The sequence below is a fragment of the Megascapheus bottae genome, chromosome 16 (genome assembly GCF_031878675.1).
Source record: "Megascapheus bottae isolate mThoBot1 chromosome 16, mThoBot2.hap1, whole genome shotgun sequence".
Classification (NCBI taxonomy): Eukaryota; Metazoa; Chordata; class Mammalia; order Rodentia; family Geomyidae; genus Megascapheus; species Megascapheus bottae.
Window position 1 is genome coordinate 46,732,299 of NC_143524.1, and position 24,094 is coordinate 46,756,392.

A 24,094-nucleotide genomic window follows, 5' to 3' on the forward strand; every position below is an offset into this window, starting at 1 on the left:
ATATAGTAGAAATCCAAGGCCCTGGGGGCACATTTTGTGGGGGTGTTGTGGGTCCTTTAGGGACCTTGTCTTTCCCTATAGGGGATCAGAGCCACTGTGGGGAGAAACATGACCAGATTTGTTTTCTTTGACAATTGTACAGAGGGGTTACAGTTACATAAATAGGGAAATGAGTACAATTCTTGTTGAACATTGTTGCCCCGTCCCTTGTTTTCTCCCATTTTCTTTCCCTCACCTACCATTGAGTGGATGCGAGAGTAGAAGGGGGTAAAATGTGAGTGACAGGGACCAGTTTAGAGGTTGCTGCAGTAGTGAGACAGAAGCAGAGAATGTCAGGCAGAGAATATCAGTTTGGAGTTGGGCCAGGCTGATTGAGGAGGAAGCAACGAGGAAGAATCAGGCTGTGGAAAGGACTAGCTGCCCTGTCACAGGTCACGTGAGGGACATGGCTCTGAGGACAGCACTTGGGTTCTTGGCTTGAATGACTGGAAAGTAGGCAAGTCTGTACAGGCCACTAGGAAGCAGCACAATGTCAAGTCAGTTGAGTAAGGTGGCAGAGGTGCTCTTTTCCGGTGGCACAGTGGTAAGCAAGGTAGAGCCTGTCAGTCTTCCTGAGGCTCTCAGGCGGGCAGGGCGGATGCATGGATAGCACAGTTCCTAGATGATCAGAACCAATGAAGGTTGTGTATGCGCTCTGTGTGTGTGTGTGGTGTGCGTATGTGTAGCAGATACTTGCTGATTCAGGGCGGGTCTCTGAAGCAGGCTGGGAATAGCCCCACTTGACAGCCCTCCCTCCGAGGCAGAGGCCACTCAGTGCTGTTAGGATCCAGGCAGGTCTAACCCCGGGCCCTCTGGGAAAAATCTTCGACCATTCTCAGAGTTGCAAGCATTTTCCTCAGCCCCCTGCTGAAACTTGAACAAGCATGCAATAACTGACTCACTCGTAAGAAATTCTCATTCAAATGGAAATCGCCAGGAAAACAGAAATGGGAAAGCTCTGTGGGCTAGCTCGTGGGTTCCACACACTTTGCCCTGGCTCCCAGCCAGAAGGTTCACTTCCTGTTTTTTTTCCCAGCTCCCCTACTCTTGTTTCACATCTGGAAGGGACCTGTTATAACCGCACCATGAGCTCCAAAGGTGTTGCTAATTGGCTTCTCCGAGTGTGAATGGAAGAAGAGAGCCCTTGAGGTCCAGGGCCTTGGGAGTGGGGGGCTTGCTGCCAGCCTTTTCAGGATAGTCCTGGCCTTTCCAGCCTCCTCAGACCCACTAATCCCTCCAGTAGGGTTGGTGACACAAGTAGGGTCCCTCCTTGTCTGTCTGGCCATTCAGAAGGCAGGTCAGCAGGTGGCTATAATTTAACTGCTTTGGAGACTGTCATCTGAGGATCTGGGTTCAAAGCCCAGGCAGGAAAACCCATGAGATTCTTATCTACAGTTAACCACCAAAAAGCCAAAAGTAGGGCTGGGAGTTTGGCCTAGTGGTAGAGTGCTTGCCTAGCATGCACAAAGACCTGGGTTCAATTCCTCGGTACTACAATACATAGAAAAAAGCTAGAAGTGGTGCTGAGGCTCAAGTGGTAGAGCTCTAGCCTTGAGAAAGTCCAAGGACAGTGCTCAGGCCCTGAGCTCAAGCCCAGGACTGGCAAAAAAAAAAAAAAAAGCCAAAAGTAGAGCTGTGGCTCAAGTGGAAGAGTGCTAGCCTTGAATAAAAAAGTTCAGGGAGGAAGTGGTGCTGTGACTTGAGAAGTAGGGGTAGCCTTGAGCTGAAGAGCTCAGGGACAGCACCCAGAGTTCAAGCCCCAGGACTGGGGAAAAAAAAGTTCAGAGATAGTGCCCAGGCCCTGAGTTCAAGTCCCAGAACTGGTACCAAAAAAGCATATATTATACAGAATAAGGGCATTTACTGTTATATTTTCATATATGCATGTGATATACTTGGATCATACTCTGTTTATTGAAATGTCCTGACCCCTGACCCTTTTCACTCTTCACCACCCTGGCAGGTAAATAGATGGTATTACTGTCACTTAAGGAAACTGAGGCTCGTTGCTATTGAGTGACCTGCCTGGGACCACATAGCCAGGTAGCGTGGGCCAAGGTTAGAATTTTGGATTGTGGAATCTTGGTCCTGAGGTGACTAGGAGAAGATGAGCTGCAAGGAAAGTCAATGCCTTTTCAGTCCCTCCAGCTCCCCAGAGAGCAGAGCAGTGGAGGGAATGCCTTTGGCGGTACTGCCAGGGTCTCCTGGGGTCTCCAGCCTAGACGCTGAGGGAGGGGAGCTCACTGTCCTCATCCTGCTGATCCTCCCTAGTGCTGCCCTTCCTTCCCTCCCAGCCGCTTGGGGAGGGTGGAGGGGCAGGCACAGTCCCTCCCATTGCACTCTGTCCCCCCCCCCCCCGCAGGGCTCCGAGACCAGGAAGCGCTCTCCCACACTCAGCAGCCAGTTTAAGCGGTCACTGGAGCTGCTGATGCGGACACTGGGTGCCTGCCAGCCGTTCTTCGTGCGCTGCATCAAACCCAATGAGTTCAAGAAGCCCTTGGTGAGTGGCTAGGGTGGGGGTGGGACACAGGCTAGCCTGGGTGGGCCATGTTAGACTTTGTGGAGGATTGGCAGCAGCAAGGCCAGGGCCATAAGTGCACCAGATTTGGTGAGAGACAGGTCATTCTTGGCTCTGCCACTTCCAAGCTGGGTACCTGTTACAGTGCTTACTCTGTGACTTCGTCTCCTCCTACATAGAAAAGGTACCACTGCACCCATTTTCTGGGCACCTTCTCTGCAGACTGCAGGACACTTAGTGAGCATCTATTGATGGTCTTGTGGCTCTTGCTCCTTTGACAGCTCTGCTCCTTTTCCCATGTCTACCCCACCTCTTCCGGGAAGCCTCCTGGATTCTTCTCAGACCTTCTACTTTGGACTCTTGTGAATAACGTTTCTTGGGCCCTTTCTGTGTGCCCAGCACAATGTTGTTTAGCTTCTGCGTCTAATCTGTATCATTGTCCAGGTTGAGGAGTTTCAGAATCAGAGTTCCCAAGAGAATGAAGGGACCAAATCTTCAGGCTGCTAGCTGGCAGTCCCCTTTTATTTTTAGAGTACAGGTCCTGGAGGTGTTGTTTACCCAGAAGAGGGGAGAGGCTTAGGGAAAGCTGGACCTTAGGATCTGGGGAGGGAGGGAAGGAAGGAAGGCCAGGGAAAGTGGCCCAGAGAAAGAGGAAACAGGCTGCGGAAGCTGGCCGGCTGCACATCTGTCACTGTCAGGAAATCATTTCCCAGTGTGAGTAAGGATGACTCCTTTGGGACTCAGGTCTTGGACAGGGTTTGTGAAGCAAAGGGCTCAGGACAGAGGCCAGGACCTCTGTCCATGATGCGTCACTCTAGAATACCTGCCTCGAAGAATCTTCTTGCAGCACAGCCCCCAGTGTTTTGGTCTAGATCATGTCAGCAGCCCCTTCATTCTCCCCCCCACCCCGTCCACTGCACGGATCTATTGCTTTGATTCCCAAAGCAAATTTGGCCCAGCTTCTCCCTGTTCCAGTCCTCTGATTCTGTCATTCCCAGGATGAGGCCCAGACTCCTAGCCTGGGCCTCCAGGTCCCTGCACAGTACCCATCTGCTTTCCCTCTGAACCCCAAGATTGACCTTGCCCTGAAGCCATCACAGAAGGCAACCTGGTACAACATTTTAAAAACCATTCCTCTTCCCTGTGGCCCTCTTTGGTATAACCACAACTCTGCAGTGCTGCCATGTACAGCGCAGTCCCCTGGCTGTGCAGAACAGTGAGACCCCACGGCCCCTCAGTCCTCCGCAGGCACTGTGCTCTCATACATGGTCACCACCTCCAGCCTTATAACACCCTCTTAGTGACCCCCCCTCCTCGAAGGCCCCTGTGGGTTTCCCAAGGACCATGGACTCATAGCATGTGGCTCCCCCCGTGAAAGGTTCTTGCTTTGTGCTGCTGAGTGGGTTTGAATTGCAGGCCTGGGCTCCTGCCTGGCATTGCCTCTTCCCCCTCCCACCCTCCCCCATTAACCTTCCTGGGCCTCCATCTGGGGCTGGTCCAATGCAGAGGAGGGCCGGGCTCTCACAGGAGCCGCGTCTTGTTGCCTTTGCTCCCTTTGCACCTGGCAGCTGTTCGACCGGCACCTGTGCGTGCGCCAGCTGCGGTACTCGGGCATGATGGAGACCATCCGCATCCGCCGCGCCGGCTACCCCATCCGCTACAGCTTCGTGGAATTCGTGGAGCGTTACCGCGTGCTGCTGCCTGGCGTGAAGCCGGCCTACAAGCAGGTACAAGCAGATGGCCCGGGTGGAGGAGGAGGGGGCATGGCTTCACCCTGGCCCAGTGGATTCTATGTGACCTGCTCTATGTGATACTCAGCAGGACCCACCAGAGGGCTCTGTTGCGGTGGCGTGGCTATCATTCTATCAGCTGAGGAGAAAATAGGTTTCGGGAAGGCAGGATCCTCCAGGACACACACAGCCAGGCAGTGGTAGAGCCAGGACAGCCCTGGCTTGTGGCCTCAGGAGGAGCACAGGGGGTCCTGCCTGCAGGCACGGACGCCCATGCATTTCCATTCATGTCTACGCCCAGGATGATCTCCGAGGAACGTGCCAGCGCATGGCCGAGGCGGTGCTGGGCACTCACGATGACTGGCAGATCGGCAAGACCAAGATCTTTCTGAAGGTGAGCACAGCATGGCTGCCCATGGGGCCATCATGGTCAGGTTCAGGGCTCCTGGGTGGGAGGAGATGGGAAGGTGGCATTTGAGATGACCAGGTCAGAGCTCTGACCTCAGCTTAGACATGGAAGGGCAGGACTGGGCCTGGAGGCCTGGACTCCAATCTTCACCCTCTGGTTGTCAGCTCTTGTCAGGTGACTTGCCCAAAGTCACTGACATTTCTGCCTCTTCTTTCTGCTTATAACACAGGGCAGGGCCAGGAGTTTGGCCTAGTAGTAGAGTGCTTGCCTAGCATGCAGGAATATCTGGGTTCAATTCCTCCTACCACATACGTACAAAAAGCCAGAAGTGGTGCTATGGCTCAAGTGGTAGAGCTCTAGCCTTGAAAACCTAAGGACCATACTCAGGCCCTGAGTTGAAGCTCCAGGACTGGCCAAAAAAAAGCCAGGCAGGCCCAGGATGGCCTAGACTATGTCATACGTCATTATGGTTTCCTGTCCAGCAAGGTTCACCCCGGCTCTGGTCACCAGTGTGTCACCCGCCTCTGGGACTCAGTTGGAACACCCTGACACAGCTGAGGGGAGGGGACAGGAAACTGGGGCCCTGGAGAGTCATAGTCCTGTAGAGCAGCAGCAGAGACAACTTGGGCTTGCCCACTTCCATTTCTGCTGGGCTAGGTTCCTGGCTGTCCGGGGTGACAGTCAGGCCCTGCCTTTGTGTGGGGGTAGGGCCTGGGTGCAGGACAGCTGGGGAAAGGAAGGGAGGAGCCAGCTGTCAAGCAGAGGGACTCCAGGATGTCGTCTAGGCTTATTTCCTCTTGGGCCTTACATCACTTTCCACAACCCCAGAGTACTCATTTCCTTACTGGACAAGTGTCTTGACTGCTCCCCTGTGAATCCCATGACTATAGCCTGAAGCACATGCTCTGTGTGCCGGACCCAGGGGACCTTTTCTCCATGATGGCATTGACTCCTCCCAGCACCCCATGAGGTAGGGAGTCTTATGCTCATTTCATAGAGGACAAGCAAGTGAAAGACCAGGCAGCTGTGAAGCAGGGAAGGGAGCCTTGTGGCCTGCAGTGAAAAAGTGATCATCTGTGTTGGCAGAGGAACCAGGCAAAAAGTGCCAGAGGACCCGGGAAATATCAGTTGTCCCCATCCTTGCCTCTCTGGCCTCTTCAGAAATGGCAGGTCCGACAGTCATTCATACATTCAGTCATTCATTGCAAAAGTCTTGTCTGAGCAGTTGCTCTTTGCCATGCTCAGTGTGTCTATGTGAAGGATGTGTTGAGCCCTTTTGAGACTCAACAACTGACAGGCAGGGCCATTTCTGCCTCATCTTTGGGGCACTCTGGTAGCACCTAGCACAGTGCCAGCACATTTATCTCTGCGCCTGGGCGCTGTCCCTGAGCTTTTCAGCTTAAGGCTAGAACCCTATCACTTGAGCCGCAGCACCACTTCCAGTTTTCTGGTGGTTAATTGAGGTAAAAGTCTGACAGACTTTTATGCCCAGGCTGGCTTTGAACCTTGATCCTCAGATCTCAGCCTCCTGAGTAGCTAGGATTACAGGCATGAGCCACCAGCAACCAACAGCACATTCTTTTTTTTTTTTTTTTGCCAGTCCTGGGCCTGAGCACTGTCCTTGGACTTTCTCAAGGCTAGAGCTTTGCCACTTGAGCCTCAGCACCACTTCTGGCTTTTTTCTATGTATGTGGTACCTAGGAATTGAACCTGGGTCTTCGTGCATGCTAGGCAAGCGCTCTACCACGAGGCCAAACTCCCGGCCCAGCGCATTCATTTTTTTTTTTTTTACCAGATGATTAAGATATTCTGTTGGAATGAGGATAGGGGTCCAGGATGAGGAAGAAAAAAGGCTGAAGGTGCTAACAGGGCCGGGTCGTAGAGGACCAGGATGGTGTCCCCTGAGGGTCCTGGTCACATTAACGTTTTAGAGGGTCTATCTACATGTGTGGAGGATCAGAGTGGGAGTGACAGATGCCAGGAGACCCCTGGTGAGGAAAATGCTGCCACGATGTCAGAGAGAAATGAGAGTGGCAGGGCTGGGAGTATGGCCTGGTGGTAGAGTGCCCGCTTAAGCATGCATGAAGCATTAGGTTTAATTCCTTGATTCCACATACACAGAAAAAGCCAGAAGTGGTGCTGTGGCTCAAGTGGTAGAGTGCTAGCCTTGAAAAAGCACCAGGACAGTGCTCAGGCCCTGAGTTGAAGCTCCAGGACTAATAAAAAAAAAGGCTGAGAAATGAGAGTGGCTGGCTAGGGAGAGTGCAGGACTCCGGCACAGATGGCGATTGGGGAATGCGTTCACCCCATCCAGTGAAATGAGCTGCACTTGGCTCCACTGGTCCCATCTGGGCCTCTGGAAAATAGCTACAAATCCTGGTGATTGTGGAAAGCCACCACATGTCCCGGAGCAGGACTGGGAGCAACGGGCCCCCATGGAGCCCTAGTCCTGGGCTCTGAGGAAACGGGGAGAGGCTGAGCCAGGCCTGGAGACACTGGGCCCCGCTCAGAAGTTCTGCCTTTCAGGATCACCATGACATGCTGCTGGAGGTGGAGCGGGACAAGGCCATCACCGACAGAGTCATCCTCCTCCAGAAGGTCATCCGGGGGTTCAAGGACAGGTGTGTGTGTACAGGCACGCATGCACAGCTCACCTCCCTGTTCCCATGTGAACGCCACAAGGAAACATGCTCGTGTGTGAGGCACAGACAGAAACATGTTTGCATGCCAAGCCCATGTGATCATGCAAATATAAGGAACATGTACATGGTTGACACAGCCCCAGTGGGGACACCTGACACCCTCATCTCATGTGGAATTCCCCACAGAGGAAGCGTGAGATTTTATGTTATCACTGTGTCTGAGATTTTGCCTAAAGGACAGGTGTAGCTTGTAGCAGTTCGCAATGGGCAAGGCCATGATTCAGGCTCCACACAAACCCACGACCTATCGTCCCCCTGTGCAATTCATATACCCCCTTGATCCTTTTCTACTCATTTTCCAGATGGGGATGCCGAAGCAAAGACAGGTCTAGGCCTTGCCCAGGGGTCACACAGCCGGGAGGTCACAAAACTGGGGCCCTGCATGATATCCGGATCTGGGATTCCCACCCTGCTTCTGGGCCCTCGGCTCTGTGACTCACCATCACTGCTGCCATTTCAGGTCTAACTTCCTGAAGCTGAAGAGGGCCGCCACGCTGATCCAGAGACACTGGCGGGGCCACAACTGCAGGAGGAACTATGAGCTGGTGAGCCTCCCATGGCTGCTCTGCCAGGTCTTTGCATCCTACAGAGTTGCCTTTGCAGCAGGGCTTTGCTGCATTGGGCAGCTGCCCTAGCCAGCACCAACTTTCTTCCAACCAAAGTCTAGGTCTAGCCCTCGTGGCCCTCGTGACTCTTCCCGAGTGATCAGCAGTGTGTGTGTTGCTCTTCTGAAACAAATGTTGGGGGTGGTGGTTGTGAGCACACTGGAGTTTTTAGAGATCGGGGAGGGACTGGGTGTGGCTAGGTCATGTGGACCTCTACTGAGCCCCTGGCTGAAGCCTGGTCTTGGGCCTGGGACGTACACAGGAAGGAGATGAGGCGGCTGCAGCTCCTGATGTGAGGCTAGGGTCCCTCAGGGCCTATCTCAAGGACACTCCAGGTCTCCCCTCAGGAAATTTCCTCTTAAGGAGTGGTCACCTTGACTACAGAGATGTTCGTCTGAGTGGACACTGGGGCACACATTGGTGTGGGGGGTCCAGTGTGGGAGTGGAGGCTGCACACCAGGAGCAAGAGGGCTGGACATGTGTTCTGAGCCCGGGGTGGGGTGTTCTTGCAGATGCGGATTGGGTTCCTGAGGCTGCAGGCCCTGCAGCGCTCCCGGAAGCTGCACCTGCAGTATCGCCTGGCTCGCCGGCGCATCATTGAGTTCCAGGCCCGCTGCCGAGCCTACCTGGTCCGCAAGGCCTTCCGCCACCGCCTCTGGGCTGTGATCACGGTGCAGGCCTATGCCAGAGGCATGATCGCCCGCAGGCTGCACCGTCGCCTCCGGGCTGAGGTGAGGGCCCCGAGCCCTGGGAAGGAAGGATGCTCTCTGATGTGTGTGCTGCTTCAGGACAATGGATTCCTTGGCACCCTCAGGGGCTGGCTGAGAGTGCCAAGGCCTAGGGGGGACTTGTGGCTATGCCTTCTCTGTGAAACACACAAAACTGGGACCAGACCACAGTTTCTACCCTCCCAGCCAAGGGCAGGGCTGGGGCCCCAGGAACCTCTGGATCTTTGGGAAGAGAGGCACATCTGGCCTGGCTTTGGGATCTGGACTGCCTCCACCTGCATGTGACCCGGAGAACAGTTCTGCTGCCTGTTTCCTGGCCAAGTGGGGGGTGGGAGAGAACCGTGGGACTCATGGTGACAAATGTGCCCGTGTCCATCCGGCTGCCCCATCCTCAGTACCGGCGGCGCCTGGAGGCAGAAAAGATGCGGCTGGCAGAGGAAGAGAAACTCCGGAAGGAGATGAGTGCCAAGAAGGCCAAGGAGGAGGCAGAGCGCAAGCATCAAGTGAGCCGAGGACCCACGCTGCTTCCTCCATCACTTGCTCCACCTTCTTCCCTTCAACCAGGAGCAGGAGGGGGCCCTTTGTTGGCTTCCTCGGCCACATCAGCTAAGCTCTCCCTCAGCTAGGCAAAGGGACAAAGGCGGCGACTCCAAAGAGGGCCTGTGCTCCACAGCACCTTCTTTGCTGGAGATGACACCCAGATCCAAAGACGGACGGGAGGCCAGGAGTGGTGGTGTGCGCCTCCCAGCTACTCGGGAGACCATAGAAAGGAGGATCGAGGTCCTAGACTGACCGGGGGGAAAAAAAGTACAAGACCCTACCTGAGTAGTAACTAAAGCCAGAAAGGGCCAGGGATGTGACTCAAGTGGTAGATCACCCGCCTGGCAAGTGTGAGACCCCAGTACCGCCTGGTGGGGAGAGTGCCCGCAGCCAGATGGCCCAACATGGGAGGGCAGCTGTAACTGCTGTGGAGCAGGCTGCGTGGCCCGTCTGTATGCTGCGTGTCTTGAAGACAGTGGGAAGGAAAGGATATTAAGATCCCTCCGGGTTATCTCTGTTTATAATATTGGTTCCATGTTAGGGTAATACTTGGGAAATAAGAATTTAAAAACATCAATTCCACTTCTTTTACAAATGTAACTATCACTCATGTGGCTCGTGTTCCAGTTCTTTTGGGCAGTGGTAGTATCAAAGCCTTGGCTCCTTGGCATGGAACTTGGGGTACAGAGTGGGTAGCCTTGGGGGGGGTAGGTATTTCTGGCTGAATCCTGGGGAGCAGGCAGGGGGAATGTCTGGGCTTGTCCAGGCGTCTCTTGTGGCCCAGGGGTCAGTGATGGCTGGGCTAAGCCGGGTCCAGGTGAGGAAGTGGGCAGCGCCATCCTTCCCTGGAACAGCCAAGGCTGCTGCTGGGCTCTCCTCGGACTTCCTCTGAGGAGAGCTGTTCCAACGCCATCTTCTCTGCATCACCCCAACTTCAGGAGCGCCTGGCCCAGCTGGCTCGAGAGGATGCAGAGCGGGAGCTGCAGGAGAAGGAGGAAGCTCGGCGGAAGAAGGAGCTGCTCGAGCAGATGGAGCGGGCCCGCCACGAGCCCATCAACCACTCGGACATGGTGGACAAGATGTTTGGCTTTCTGGGGACTTCAGGTGGCCTACCTGGCCAGGAAGGCCAGGCTCCCAGCGGCTTTGAGGTACCAAACGGGGGACAGAGTTTCCAGGAAAGGCTCCCCTCTTTCCCTGTGTGATAGCCCTTTCTGCACTGAAGCCCACAGGCCCCCGTGAGCAGAGGGCAGCCATAATGAGTGGGTTGCCAACCGTCGGTGCCAGTCCCTGCCTGCCATGTCGCCTTAGCCTCTCTGCTGGCTGGGACAGGCCAGGGTGGGTGAGTGGCGAGGAACCCGTGTGTGTCCCTCAGGACCTGGAGCGAGGGCGGAGGGAGATGGTGGAGGAGGATGTGGATGCCGCCCTGCCCCTGCCAGACGAGGATGAAGAGGACCTCTCAGAGTACAAATTTGCCAAGTTTGCAGCCACCTACTTCCAGGGGACAACCACACACACGTACACCCGGCGGCCCCTCAAACAGCCACTGCTGTTCCATGATGACGAGGGCGACCAGCTGGTAAGCATGCCTGGTTCTGGGTCAGGAGCTGCCTGGGGCTGTCTTGGGTGGTGGACAGGAACCAAATCTAACTGTAGTCTCCAGCCCGCGCCCAGCGTAGGGCCAGATCACTCAGCTCATTCTATGGTTTAGCAACGTACTCCACTCTGGCTGGCTGTCTTCTCTTCCTCTCTCTTCCCTTCTTCCTCTCCTCCTCCACTCTTTTGCTAGTCCTGGGACTTGCACTCAGGGCCCAGGCACTGTCCTTGGGCTTTCTCAAGGCTAGCACTCTACCACTTGAGCCACTGCACCACTTCTGGCATTTTTGGTTTCCTCTCTCTCTCTCTCTCTCTCTCTCTCTCTCTCTCTCTCTCTCTCTCTCTCTCTCTCTCTCTCTCTCTCTCTCTCTCTCTCCTTTCTTCTCTCCTTTCTTCTCTCCTCTCCCCCCTCACTCTCATTTTTTTTCTTTTTTGTGCAATTAAAGGAAAGGGGCTAGTGCTCTACACTTGAGCTGCACCTCCACTTCCGGCTTTTTGGTAGTGAATTGGGGGTGAGAGTGTACCTACCTTCTTTCTCTGAGCTGGCCTCAGCTGTGATCCTTAGATCCCAGCCTCCTGAGCAGTTAGGATTCCAGACTTGAGCTGCCAGCCCCAGCCACGTGGACTTTGTGATGTGTGCGCTCCGCCCCCAGGCAGCGCTGGCAGTCTGGATTACTATCCTTCGCTTCATGGGGGACCTCCCGGAGCCCAAGTACCACACAGCCATGAGTGATGGCAGCGAGAAGATCCCTGTGATGACCAAGATTTATGAGACCCTGGGCAAGAAGACATACAAGAGGGAGCTGCAGGCCCTGCAGGGGGAGGGGGAGGTGAGCGACCCACGTCCCCTCGTCTGAGGTCAGTTGGGAAGGGTGTGTGAATCCTGTGACTTGGGGTCCTCAGCAGAAAGAGCACCCCATGACTACTCTCTGTCCCAGACCCTGCACCCCACCTTTCTCTGCCCACTCATGGAAACAAATGTGTGAAAGTGCTGATATAGCTGAGCACCCCAGGGCAGACTGGCTTGCCACTAGCTCCAGCTCCTGCAGCCATGTCTCCTCTGGTGGAGTGGGGGAAGGGGGGGCGGCAGCATGGGGAAGCACTAGTGTGGATGCGAGGTGGTCCCAGAGCACAGCTGTGCCATCAGCTGGTCCTGCTGTGCTTTCTACTCACTTTCCATTCACTGTCCTTGGCCACATTGGTTCTGCAGAGCCAGATTCCTGAGGGGCCAAAGAAGAGCAGCATAAGGCACAAGCTGGTGCACTTGACCTTGAAGAAAAAGTCCAAGCTCACAGAGGAGGTTAGAGTGGACGGGGCCCTGGCAGCTCTTGGTGGTGCCTTGGGTGGCTAGGCTGAAGCGTGGTGGGACTAGGGACTCCAGGAGCAGGAGTGGGCGCCACTTGTCTCTGGAGGCAGGATAGAAGGGGGTGACTGACAGGCAGGAAGTTGGGCCAGGCTAGGGGGGCCAGGGTTCCCCAGAGCAGGAAGCCAGCACCAGGCGGACCTGAGCAGCCTGTGGTAAAAAGGCCGCACTGTGGTGTTTGGTCCAAGGTCTGTTCAGAGCTTAAGTTTTGTCCAAGTAAGTTTAAAGGATTAGACTCATGCCTGATAACCCTAGCCACTCAAGAATCTGAGGTCTGAGAAACGAGTCAAAGCCCGCCTGGGCAGAAAAATCTAAGACTTTGATCTCTAACCAGCAAAATGTCAGATATGGGGGCCTGGCTCAAATGGCAGAGTCTCAGCCTTGAGTGAAAAAGCCAAGTGAGAACACATCCACAAAGAATTTGATCTCTCTAGGACAAAACTAACACACTGCAAATTTAAGAATATACCTGATTTTGATCCACATTTACAATGAGTAGTCAACTTAGCTAAGGGTGAACTTTGAGCCTCTCTTTGAAAAGCCTCACAAGTGTCATGTATTTATATGTCACTCTCCCCAACAGGTAGTGAGAAGCTCTTTAGAGACAGGTGCTGTGGGATCTTGTCCTCCTGGTGTGACTGGGTATACAAAAATTGGGCATGTGACTGGCACTCACTGAATGAATGATTGACTTGACCGGCTTAGACTGGCTTCATATCTTCAGACAAAGAAAACGAGTCAGCAGCCTTAATGTAGACATAAGATTGGAGAAATCCACTCAGTGTGCAATTTTAGCTTTTTGGGAGATGAGATCAGGGCATTACAATTTAAGGCCAGCCTGATGGGGAGGAAGAAGTTTGAGACTCTATCTCAATCAATGACTGCTTTGAGCTTTTTTGGCTAGTCAGCTGCCAGCTGTTCTATCTTGGGACTGTCTAATCTAGAAGGTGGAGGGGTCAGGGGTCAGCCCCTCCCCCACAACTGTATTCTTGCACACACCTGAGATTTCTTCTCCACCTTCCATGCATGGGGTACCCCTCTGACAGGAAGCCCTCCTCACTGCAGTCAGGGGCTCCTGTCTTGCCTTTGCTGTCCTGTCCCCGACTGAGACACAAGTCCTGTCTTGCAGTCCTTTGGGCTCCTAGCCTGATTTAGAGCCTAGACTGGTGCTCAGCATTCAAGGGGCCTGGCAAGCACATATCCATTCTATGGAGTGGCAGCTTGGGTGCCAGCTGATGCCAGGGTCTTCCATAGCCCTTTGAGCCTGCCACACACGCTTCCCCTCACTGCCCCCAGCTGGGTACAGCGCCGCTGCAGTGGCTGTGTGGGACCAGAGAGGGCACACTCATCTCTGGACGAGGTCTGAGACTGGCCACTTTGACGTCAGGGTCTTGGTGACAGGTGGTTAGAACCTAGGGTGTACTCTAGTGCCATAAATGTGGGGATCCACCCAGAGAGATGGGGTTCTGCCCAGAATCAGGGGAGCAGGTTGAAAGGGCCTTGTAGTTGGCCTGGGTGTAGGGGTCAAGGACTGCAGAGGATCTTATGCCTCAAGAAGGAGGAATAAGCTGCCTGTACCAGGCAGGTCCCAGCTGCGTGGCCAGTTCTTGGCCCACCACGTGGTCTGTGCGATGGGGTACTGACCGGACGGGGCAGGAGCTCTCCTGCTTGCTTCTTGGATTCTGTGCTGTGGGGAGGGACACCCTGGCAGGCAAGGGCAGCAGGCCCAGCTTCTTCACCTGCTCTAGTCAAGACTGTCCTTTCGTTCCAGGTGACCAAGAGGCTGCACGATGGGGAATCCACAGTCCAGGGCAATAGCATGCTGGAGGACCGGCCCACCTCCAACCTGGAGAAGCTGCACTTCATCATAGGCAACGGCATCCTGCGGCCAGCGCTGAGGTCAGTGTGCGGTGTGAGCAGGGCCTCACACGTGGGTTATCTGCGACTTCTGGCAGGGCCTGGAGGCCGGAGGCACCATCACCAGGCCAGAGGGCCTGTGCATATGGCCTCACTGCTGGCTAGCAGTGAGACCCTAACCCTGTACTTAGTTTTTCTCAAGCCTGAGTTTCCTCCTCGGTAAGGGAGAAGTAGTGGTGGTACTGTGCTCACCTCCTCTGAGGCTTGTGGGAAGGGAAGGGAAGCAGATGAGAGGTGTGTGAAAGACGTGGAGCACGGTAAAGGGTAGCTGTGCTTAACATCCACCACAACCATTGTGACACTGCCGTCCTGGCCAGCATCACTGGAGGTGAGGTTCAGGGATCCTCTCCCACCTGCCCCAGGACCTCTAGGTGCTGGGGCATGGGTGTGAAGACCCACGAGTCACCCCTGGGTGGCTGGGGGAGGGGTCAGGCACCTCTGAAAGTGGGCTCGGTGCAGGTCTTGGCGTTTGCTGCCAGGAGGGTGAACCATGGGCGAGGGTTACCCCCACCTTCCCGATGGAGCAGCAGGTCCAGAGATGGGAAGAGACTTGCCCAGGGGGCACATGGCTTTCTAGACCTTCCGGCCTTCATTCTTCCCAGAGGCCATCTAGGGCCACCCTTGCTGAGAAGGGAAGATAGCTACCCAATAGAGTCTTCCTGTCACACCGGAAGCTGATTGTTCCAGAAAGAGTCCTGGGAGCTCTGGACACACAGTCAGCAGGCTGGATGTGGGCTGCCTGAGGGCCTCAGTGAGCAGGGGTGGGGGGGGGGGGTCAGGTCAGAGTCCAACACAGAGGATGAGGCCAGATGGGAGCCAGTGCTGCGTTTGTTTCACATAGAGGACACGAATTCGTTCTAAGCTTTTGCCTTTCCTACCCTCTGAATATTTAAAATGGCTTTTGTGTTACGAAAGTATTGGGGTCATGAGCCCAATGAGCATGTGTGCGTGTACATTGAATGTACATGAACTCTGCAAATGGCGAGCAGGAGCCATCAAATCAGATGAACCCCCTCCTGCCTGGTGCTTCCCTGGATAGGAGGAGGGTGATGAGCGCCCCCTGGTGGTCACCATACCATCAAGCATTCCCTTCTGGGACCAAGCAGGCAGACTGCTTTTTTCCATTCCAGCTTACAGGACGCCTTGCATCCATGACCGTGAGAGCCTTTTGTCCTGGAGGCTTGCTGTGCCAAGCCCGTGCTGAGTCTTGGATCATTTTTCTGCCCCAGCATCTGCTCAGGCACCTGGCGCACCAGGGACAGATCAGTGTGGTCGCTATTGGCTGTGACCATCATCCCTAGTGCAGGGTTCATGCCACACCTCTGGGCTGTGTGGAGTAAGCAACACACCTCATCCAGATCATCCTGTCTCTAAAGCAAGACCCTGTCAGTGGCTCCAGGTGCCCTGTGCTCAGTCTTCTAATTCACCTCCGGCAGGGTGGGCAGGAAAACACAGGTGCCATCTGCTCCTGGGAGGGGTAGGCCAGGTCAACTCTCTGAGATGATTGCCCCTCTTGTCCAGGGATGAGATCTACTGCCAGATCAGCAAGCAGCTCACCCACAACCCTTCCAAGAGCAGCTACGCTCGGGGCTGGATCCTCGTGTCTCTCTGTGTGGGCTGCTTCGCCCCCTCAGAGAAATTCGTTAAGGTAGGAGAGGTGGGCCCCATCCCAGCATTGAAGGGAGACATAGGAGGAAGAGGCCCTAGGCATATCCTCTCAGGCTTAGCTACATCCTACCCAGTCCCCTCTTCTTAATGCCTCTCCTTCTACCCAGGAAGGGAGTGCTTGACTCTGTTTCCCCCTCAGCCCCATTCTGCCGAGGTTAAATGATAGGCGTATGTCCTGGACCTCTGCCCTAATTGGGGCTGTGAGGGCGGAGGAAGTGGTGGGGTCCAGGCTGGGCCTATAGGGAGGAAAGCAGTTGCTCTAGAGAGAGGGGAAATGGTGTGCGTGGAGGAGGGAGGGGCTGCATTGTGAGCCTTCACCGTAAAGCCACGTTATGTGGACTTGGCCCTCAGGGCCGTGGGAGCTGTGCATAGGGAGGAGGGCGGTCTTATCTTGAGTATGGGTGCACAGTCTGGAGGCTGCAGTGAGGCCCAGCAAGGCTGGGGCCTCCTCACTGGGTCTCTCGTGGGCAGTACCTGCGGAACTTCATCCACGGGGGACCGCCCGGCTACGCCCCGTACTGCGAGGAGCGCTTAAGGAGGACCTTCGTCAACGGGACACGGACACAACCGCCTAGCTGGCTGGAGCTGCAGGTCAGCCCTAACTCCCAGGCACATGTGCCGTCTCCGTGTTCCAGTGCCCGGTATGGGGAATCTGTGGTTCAGCACCCGTCCTCGGGCTCTGGAATCCCCCTGGGAAAGGAAAGCCCAAAGGACCACCGCTCCCATGTCCCCTCCTTATGCTAGAGTGACTTGGGTGAGGGGATTCCCTCTGGTCCCTGTGTTCCACCAGCCATCTGGGGGGTCGTCATGCTCATTGCACAGGGCCAGGCAGCATTGGGCTGGGATGCTGGAGGACTGGAGTTCAGGGCCAGTCCCATCCCCAGCAAGTGCCGAGCCAGATCCCAGAGACAGTGAGCAGATGTGGAGTGAGGGGAGCCCCACAAACCTTGGTCACATGCAGGCTACCAAGTCCAAGAAGCCTATCATGTTGCCTGTGACATTCATGGACGGGACTACCAAGACCCTACTGACGGACTCAGCAACGACAGCCAAGGAGCTGTGCAACGCACTAGCCGACAAGATCTCACTCAAGGACCGCTTCGGCTTCTCCCTCTATATTGCCCTGTTTGATAAGGTATCTGCAGAGCAGTGCTAACTCCCAGCCCATAGGGAGGGGACGGGGGTGGGGAGGCCACGGGGCCGCGGCGGGTAAGGGAAAGTGCTGCCTCCTCCTGGCTCAGGTGACCTTGCGTGAATCTCTTAAGCCAGGGGTGAGTCATTAGCAGGGGGAAGAGCTCCCTTCAGTGCACATGGGAATATGGCCTGTGGCATGGGCTCATGATCATGTGCCAGCTCGCGTGGAGCACCCCTGCTGGGGAATGCTAGCCTTTTCTTTTTCTACTGGATCTGGGGCATCGAGGCCTTTTCTAGCTCATAGGTTTGAAGACAGATCTTTGTGGTTTGGGCATAGTTTACCTGGATTTTTTTTATTACTATTTTTTGCCAGCCCTAGAGCTTGAACTCAGGGTCTGGGCACTGTCGTTGAGCTTTCTTAAGGCTCGAGTTCTACCACTTGACCCAATGCACCACTTCCAGCTTTTTCTGTGTATGTGGTACTAAGGAATGGAACCTGGGTCTTCCTGCATGCTCGGCAAGCACTCGACCACTAGGCCAAACTCCTGACCCCAGTTTATCTGAATTTTTCTTTCCAAAAGATACTTCCTGTGCTGTCAGTGATGGCTTGGCCAAAGTTTCACAAAGGACTTTCCTCCAAAAAACAGGAAGTCCCTACATAACTCTTCCATTACTGAGGCTAGGACGATAGCAATTGGCCCCATTAGGGGCTGTCTCATGGGGCCCGAGGACAACTTCCTGCCTCTCTCTGTGCCTCAGGTTTCCATCTGGACTAGGACAGTGACACAGTTGATGGCCTCTCAAAGTACTTCCTTGGCCCTGTGGTCTGCCCACCCTCCCACCGGCCTTCTCTCCTGTGCTCGCAGGTGTCCTCCCTGGGCAGTGGCAGTGACCATGTCATGGACGCCATCTCCCAGTGTGAGCAGTACGCCAAGGAGCAGGGAGCCCAGGAGCGCAACGCCCCGTGGAGGCTCTTCTTCCGCAAAGAGGTCTTCACCCCCTGGCACAACCCCTCCGATGATAATGTGGCCACCAACCTCATCTACCAGCAGGTGGTGCGTGGAGTCAAGTTCGGGGAGTACAGGTGTGAGAAGGTGAGGCAGGCAACGCTGCTGCACGTGGGCCCGGGCTAATGTGTGTGAGGGCAGCTGAGTGTTGAGATTCAACACCTCCCATACCTCGGCCAGGTGTGAGGAGGAGGTAGAACAGGAGTGAGGGCCTTGAGGGATCTTCTGAATGTCCCTGCACTTCACAGTGACTGTGCCTGGCACCATGGGCACCACTTCAGGGCACACTTGCAGTATTGTTCTGAGCTGTCCAGCAAGCTCTGCTCCAAAGGAGTCGATTGTTTAGACGGGGCTTTGCAAGTATGCGTGTTCTATCTCCTTCCGAGGACAGGACCGCTGTGGTTGTGTGTTGTTTGAGGCTGTGGTGGTTCTGATTCTGGTAGAGATGGTGATGGTGATCATGATGGCAGGTGGCTAATGACCGTAGTTTTTGTTTTTCCATGTATGTGTACCGGAACTAAGGCTTGAACTCAGGGCCTTGCAGGGTTTTTTTGTTCTTATTGGTTGTGGGGCTTGAACTCAGAGCCTGAGTGCTGTCCCTGAGGTTTTGTCCTCGAGGCTAGCGCTCTCCCACTTTGAGCCACAGCTCTATTGCCAGTTTTCTGGTGGTTAATTAGAGATAAAAAGTCTCATAGACTTTGCTGCGTGGGCTGGCTTCGAAACATGACATCCCCAGATGTCCCCATGTGTCCTGTTGCCCAGGGCTGGCGTGTCCCTTCCTCAGCCCCTACTGCTGCTGCACAGGGCTGTGTGTGTAGGTGCTGGCTCACTTCAGACAGGCTGGCTGTGGACTCTGGGTCAGTTCCTGAGTCTCTAGGCTGAGTCCATGTTGGTGGCTCTGCTAAGGGACCAGGAGAGAGCAAGCGTGTGGCCTTGCCCTCGGAAAGCTCCTGGCTTTCGCAGCAGACAAGAGTACCGCAGTGAATCAGGGACAGCACAGGAGTCAGTCCTAAGGGCCACAGGAGACAGTCCTGGGCCCCATGTTCTATGAGGACATCCCCAGGGGATGGGCTGCTGTGTGACGGAAGTCCCCTCCTCCAGGAGGATGACCTGGCGGAGCTGGCTTCTCAGCAGTACTTTGTGGACTATGGCTCTGAGATGATCCTAGAGCGACTCCTGAACCTTGTGCCCACATACATCCCTGACCGCGAGATCACGCCCCTGAAGACGCTCGAGAAATGGGCCCACCTGGCGATCGCTGCCCACAAGAAGGTATGGGGGCCAGGAGGGGGCCTGGAGGAGGGGCAGGGAGCCACATAATCAAAGAGGTGACAGATTCCCCTTGCATCTGGCTGGCTGGCTGAGGGACAGGGCTCCAGCTGTCATTTCTCTGCCATGCCATTGGCTCATGTTGTCTGTTGTTGCCTGTTCTGAGCTTGTTACTCAGGACATGGATCAAACTCAGTCCTGGATCTAGGTGACCTCTCCTAATTTAGCACTAGCTGCTTACAGGGAGCAACCATTCAGGGGTACTAGAGGGACTTTAAGAAGTTCCTCCTCTTCTTCCTCCCTCCCTCGCTCTCGCTCTTTCTTTTCATGTTTTTCTTTTTTCTTTTTGTCAGTTGTGGGGCTTCCACCTGTGCTGACTCAGACCCCCAATTTCCTATAGCTGTTGCATTGGGAAGACTCTGGAGGTGCCCCTAGGTGGACAGCCCCTCAAATGGCTCCCTGATATTGCGTGGATAAGAGGAAATAAGATGGTGGGTGGGTTTTAGGGGCACCCAGGTCATGCTGGGCTAGCAGCAGGCATGTCTGTGTTCCAGAGCTAACATGTTGTCCTCTTTCCCTCTCCGTCCCCTTCAGGGGATTTATGCCCAGAGGAGAACTGACACCCAGAAGGTCAAAGAGGATGTGGTCAATTATGCCCGCTTCAAGTGGCCCTTGCTTTTCTCCAGGTTTTATGAAGCCTATAAATTCTCAGGTACTCTGGTCCCCAGGCCCTTATTACTCATAACTCTGCAGTCCCAGCCCATGGCTAAACTGGCCTCCCCGCCAGTGGAGGCCTGCCATGAGCACTAGGCCTTCTAAGCCTTGCTGAAAGTGGTACAGCCTCCCCACAGTCCAGTAGTGACTCTTTTGTGTGTGTGTGTGTGATGGCTCATGGGGCTTGAACTCGGCCTGGGGCTTGAACTGGGCCTGGGCACTGTCCCTGAGCTCTTCAGCTCAGGCTACCGCCCTACCCTTGAGCCAAGCCCCACTCTATTTTCTAGAGGTTAACTGGAGATAAGAGTCTCAGTTCCTTTTGTGCCCAGGCTGGCTTTGAACCTTGATTCTTAGATCTCAGCCTCCTGAGTAGCTAGGATTATAGGTGTGAGCCACTGCATCTGGCAGGTCTATGTTATTTCTGTGACATTCCACCTATCTCCACATTTCTAATACAACTTATAGCCTGGTCAGTTCATAACCTGCATCTTTAGAGCACATCAAACCGAATATACCTTACTAATTAAACCTAATGTATCGATTGTTATGCCATGCTATAAACCTACTCGTTACCATTCCTTCAAAAGCTGCTCACCTTTCAAGATTCCTCTCACATTTAAGGTACTGTGTGTATGCAAACAGAAGGCGAAGTCAAGAAAATGATCGCATTGGCAATAGTCCCCAAAAGAATAAAATACTTAGGAATTAGCTTAATGAAAGGAATTATTTAATGAAAACTACAAAACCCTAACAAAAGAAATGAAAGGGGACACCAGGAAATGGAAAGCCATCCCATGCTCATGGGTAGGGAGAACCAACATAGTGAAAATGGCCACACTGCCACCACACCTGGCTCAGTAGTGACTCTTTTTCTTCATTTTTTTTTCTTTGCCAGTCCTTGAGCTCACAGCCTGAGCACTGTCCTTGGACTTTCTCAAGGCTAGAGCTCTACCACTTGAGCCTCAGCACCACTTCCGGCTTTTTTCTATGTATGTGGTACCGAGGAATCGAACCCGGGTCTTCATGCATGCTAGGCAAACACTTTAACCACTAGGCCAAACTCCCAGCCCTCAGTAGTGACTCTTAAGCACACAGGAGGTGCTTGTGGTACACGAGATCTGAAGCACCGTGTGTGTGTGTGTGTGTGTGTGTGTGTGTGTGTGTGTGTGTGTATGTATGTATGTATGTATGTGTGTATGTGTAGTTTGGCTCAAGGCACAGATGGGACTTGCTCTGCTAGGCTGTCTCTCTACAGTTGAGAATGAGTCTGGCTGAGTGTGGCTAGGCCATCTTTCTTGGATTCCTACCCTGTGTTATCACTGAGCTTCACAGAATCACCACATGAGGGTAGCAGGGAACCTTGGGGCTTAGCTGTCCAACTTTCCCTGGTTCCATCCCAGTGGAGGGCAACCATCTGCCCAGAGTTGTACAAGGATCAGTGGTAATGGTGGGACCCGAGTCATTTCCAGGCCCAGTACGCTCTTCCTACTGCATCTTTATTTGGCTTGTAGGAAGCCTGAGCAAGCCTCAGTTTCCCTGCTTATAAAATAGAAACCAGTATATTCTAGGCTAGCTGCCTCCTTGCTGTTCTAATGAGGGTTGGTAGGGCGGGGTGCAGGAGCAAGGTGGCCTCTTGTCAGCGCCATTGCTACTGTCCCAGGTCCCAGCCTCCCCAAGAATGACGTCATCGTGGCTGTCAACTGGACGGGTGTCTACTTCGTGGATGAACAGGAGCAGGTCCTCTTGGAGCTGTCCTTCCCAGAGATCATGGCTGTGTCCAGCAGCAGGTGACAAGGGTAGATGGGACAGAGCTGACGGGGAGGTGAGGGTTCATACAGAGCCAGTAGAGTCCATGCGAGGAGAGTCCTTTGTGAGCTGAGAAGCACATAGTGGGGGTTGCTGACCATGCACTATCTTTCCAGTAGCTCAGCGCCCATCTGGGGCTGGCAGCAATGAATGCCTCTGGCCGTGTCCCCCGCAGGCCAGAGATGGTCTTGTCAAGCTCTGACTTGGCACTTGGGATGCAGTGGTGACAGCAGCCCTTGCTGCATTGATTCTTCAGTGTAGAGGGAGACAGACATTGAACAGGGCACTATAGAGCAGTATCACTGTGAAGGCAGTAGGGTGACTTGTTGGTGGAGGCAGCATGCAGACTGGGGGTCGGGGACCAATAGCACTTGTGTAGGAATTAATGGGCCAATGGGCCAGGCCAGAGTGGGCTATGTCTGTCTTTGAGGACGGTGTGTGTGACCTGGGCCGGGCCTGGCTCTGGCTGGGCGGCTCTGACTCGCTGGCCTTGGTCTCCTTCAGGGAGTGCCGTGTCTCGCTCTTGCTGGGCTGCTCTGATCCGGGCTGTGTTGTACCTCACACGGGCCAGGCAGGACTGACCGCTTTGGGGCTCTGTTCTCCGTGTTGGTCCTGTAGGGGAGCAAATCTGATGGCCTCCAGCTTCACGCTGGCCACCATCAAGGGGGATGAGTACACCTTCACGTCCAGCAACGCGGAGGACATCCGTGACCTGGTGGTCACCTTCCTGGAAGGGCTTCGGAAGAGATCTAAGTACGTGGTGGCCCTGCAGGACAACCCCAACCCTGGTGAGTGGCTGTCACAGGGTCCCTGAGATATCAGACCCAACCCTCAAGGTCACTGGTGTCTTGTGATCCTTTCTTCCCAGAGAGCCAGATGGCCCCATGGGACACCCATCGTCCCCCTCTCTGCCATTCTTGCCGTCATCTAAGTTAGATCTAGGCCCTCCTCAGTGTTCTCCAAATAACCATCGCCTTCAAACGATTGCTGGCTAGAAGCAGCTCCTGGCTGTCCACACCCTGAGCAGTGTGGCAGACAGTGACCAGAGAGGCCCAGAGGCTACAGGAGCCACAGAAGAGGCTCCCTTGCAGCCTGGGGTCCAGGGAGGAAGCAAGGGTGAGAAGAGAGTGAGGCAGAGGATGTAGAGAACTGAGCCAGAGAGCGCTGCCATGCCTGAGAACTACAAATAATTGGGCTTGATTGTAATGGGGAGAGGGAGGAGTCCAGTGCCCAGTGGGCACAGGAGTATGAGTTTCCTCCTGAGGGCAGTGGGGAGAGATAGAGGGGTTTGGAGCAGTAGCTTTGTCCTCTGTGATGATATTGTCTGGGTAGAGGATAGTGACAGGGTAAAACCAGGATGGCAGGTGGGCAGAGAGTGGGCAGTAGTGCTTACAGGTCATCCCAGATGAAGACATTCTGATTCAGCCCCCCTCTCTGCTCCATGTATCCCGGTTCATCTGTCTCTGTAGCCGGCGAGGAGTCAGGCTTCCTCAGCTTCGCCAAGGGGGACCTCATCATCCTGGACCACGACACCGGTGAGCAGGTTATGAACTCAGGCTGGGCCAATGGCATCAATGAGAGGACCAAGCAGCGTGGGGACTTCCCTACCGACTGTGTGTACGTCATGCCCACGGTCACCATGCCACCTCGGGAGATTGTGGTACGTGGCCTGGCAGAGGCGGCTGGGTGGGCAGCTCCCCAAGGCCTGGCTCTTTGTCCTCTGCTCATGCTTGCAGAAGGTAATGGGGGATGGACTATAATCAACTCGTGTTCTATAGCTTCCCTGAAGCTGTTCCTGGAGTCGTAGGGGAACACAGGCCTGAAATACAGGAAGCCACCAAACATCCACCAGTGGGCTGGGGGCTTAGGCAAGGAGCAGCCATGGGGATAGAGGATTGGGGAGGGGGGTCACCTTGCATGGCCTGAAGTGCGAGGGCACAGCCAGACCTGATTTTCAAAGGAGCACTCGCACCCCAAGTGCAGCTCTCTCTGTGGCTCCAGAGCCAGGCTAGGGTGATCAGAAGTTTGGATCTCAGCATGCTGGGAGCCCAGGAGGAAAAAAACCCCAGTGTTGGGAAAGGCCTGAGGGCCACCCCTTCAGAGACAGCCTCTCCCTGTCCAGATCTGGGAGGGGGTCAGCTTTCTCAGGTAGATCTCAGTGGACAGCTGTCCTCAGCCCCACGTGCCTTGTCCCCCAGGCCCTGGTCACCATGACCCCTGATCAGAGGCAAGATGTCATCCGGCTCCTGCAGCTGCGCACGGCCGAGCCCGAGGTGCGGACTAAGCCCTACACGCTGGAGGAATTCTCTTACGACTACTTCAGGTGATGGTCGCGTTTGGACGCACAGTGGG

At 54.7% G+C, this 24,094-nt stretch overlaps 1 protein-coding gene across 5 annotated transcripts in view; it reads left to right on the forward strand.

Annotated features, from left to right (window-relative positions):
- The window catches only part of Myo7a (myosin VIIA), a 73,019-nt gene that overhangs the window by 37,998 nt on the left and 10,927 nt on the right, over window positions 1-24,094 (forward strand). For 4 of the 5 annotated variants that reach the window (XM_090348467.1, XM_090348468.1, XM_090348469.1 and 1 more), the window contains 20 exons: window positions 2,402-2,539; window positions 4,126-4,284; window positions 4,589-4,681; window positions 7,223-7,317; window positions 7,859-7,943; window positions 10,210-10,419; window positions 10,644-10,847; window positions 11,518-11,694; window positions 12,075-12,164; window positions 13,999-14,126; window positions 15,666-15,792; window positions 16,284-16,403; window positions 16,774-16,947; window positions 17,813-18,040; window positions 19,055-19,225; window positions 19,817-19,934; window positions 21,597-21,723; window positions 22,361-22,530; window positions 23,212-23,402; window positions 23,941-24,065. In XM_090348467.1, the coding sequence (XP_090204593.1) occupies window positions 2,402-2,539; window positions 4,126-4,284; window positions 4,589-4,681; window positions 7,223-7,317; window positions 7,859-7,943; window positions 10,210-10,419; window positions 10,644-10,847; window positions 11,518-11,694; window positions 12,075-12,164; window positions 13,999-14,126; window positions 15,666-15,792; window positions 16,284-16,403; window positions 16,774-16,947; window positions 17,813-18,040; window positions 19,055-19,225; window positions 19,817-19,934; window positions 21,597-21,723; window positions 22,361-22,530; window positions 23,212-23,402; window positions 23,941-24,065 (2,930 nt within the window). The remainder of the gene's footprint in view (window positions 1-2,401; window positions 2,540-4,125; window positions 4,285-4,588; window positions 4,682-7,222; window positions 7,318-7,858; window positions 7,944-10,209; window positions 10,420-10,643; window positions 10,848-11,517; window positions 11,695-12,074; window positions 12,165-13,998; window positions 14,127-15,665; window positions 15,793-16,283; window positions 16,404-16,773; window positions 16,948-17,812; window positions 18,041-19,054; window positions 19,226-19,816; window positions 19,935-21,596; window positions 21,724-22,360; window positions 22,531-23,211; window positions 23,403-23,940; window positions 24,066-24,094) is intronic. The other variant, XM_090348470.1, reaches the window with a different exon arrangement.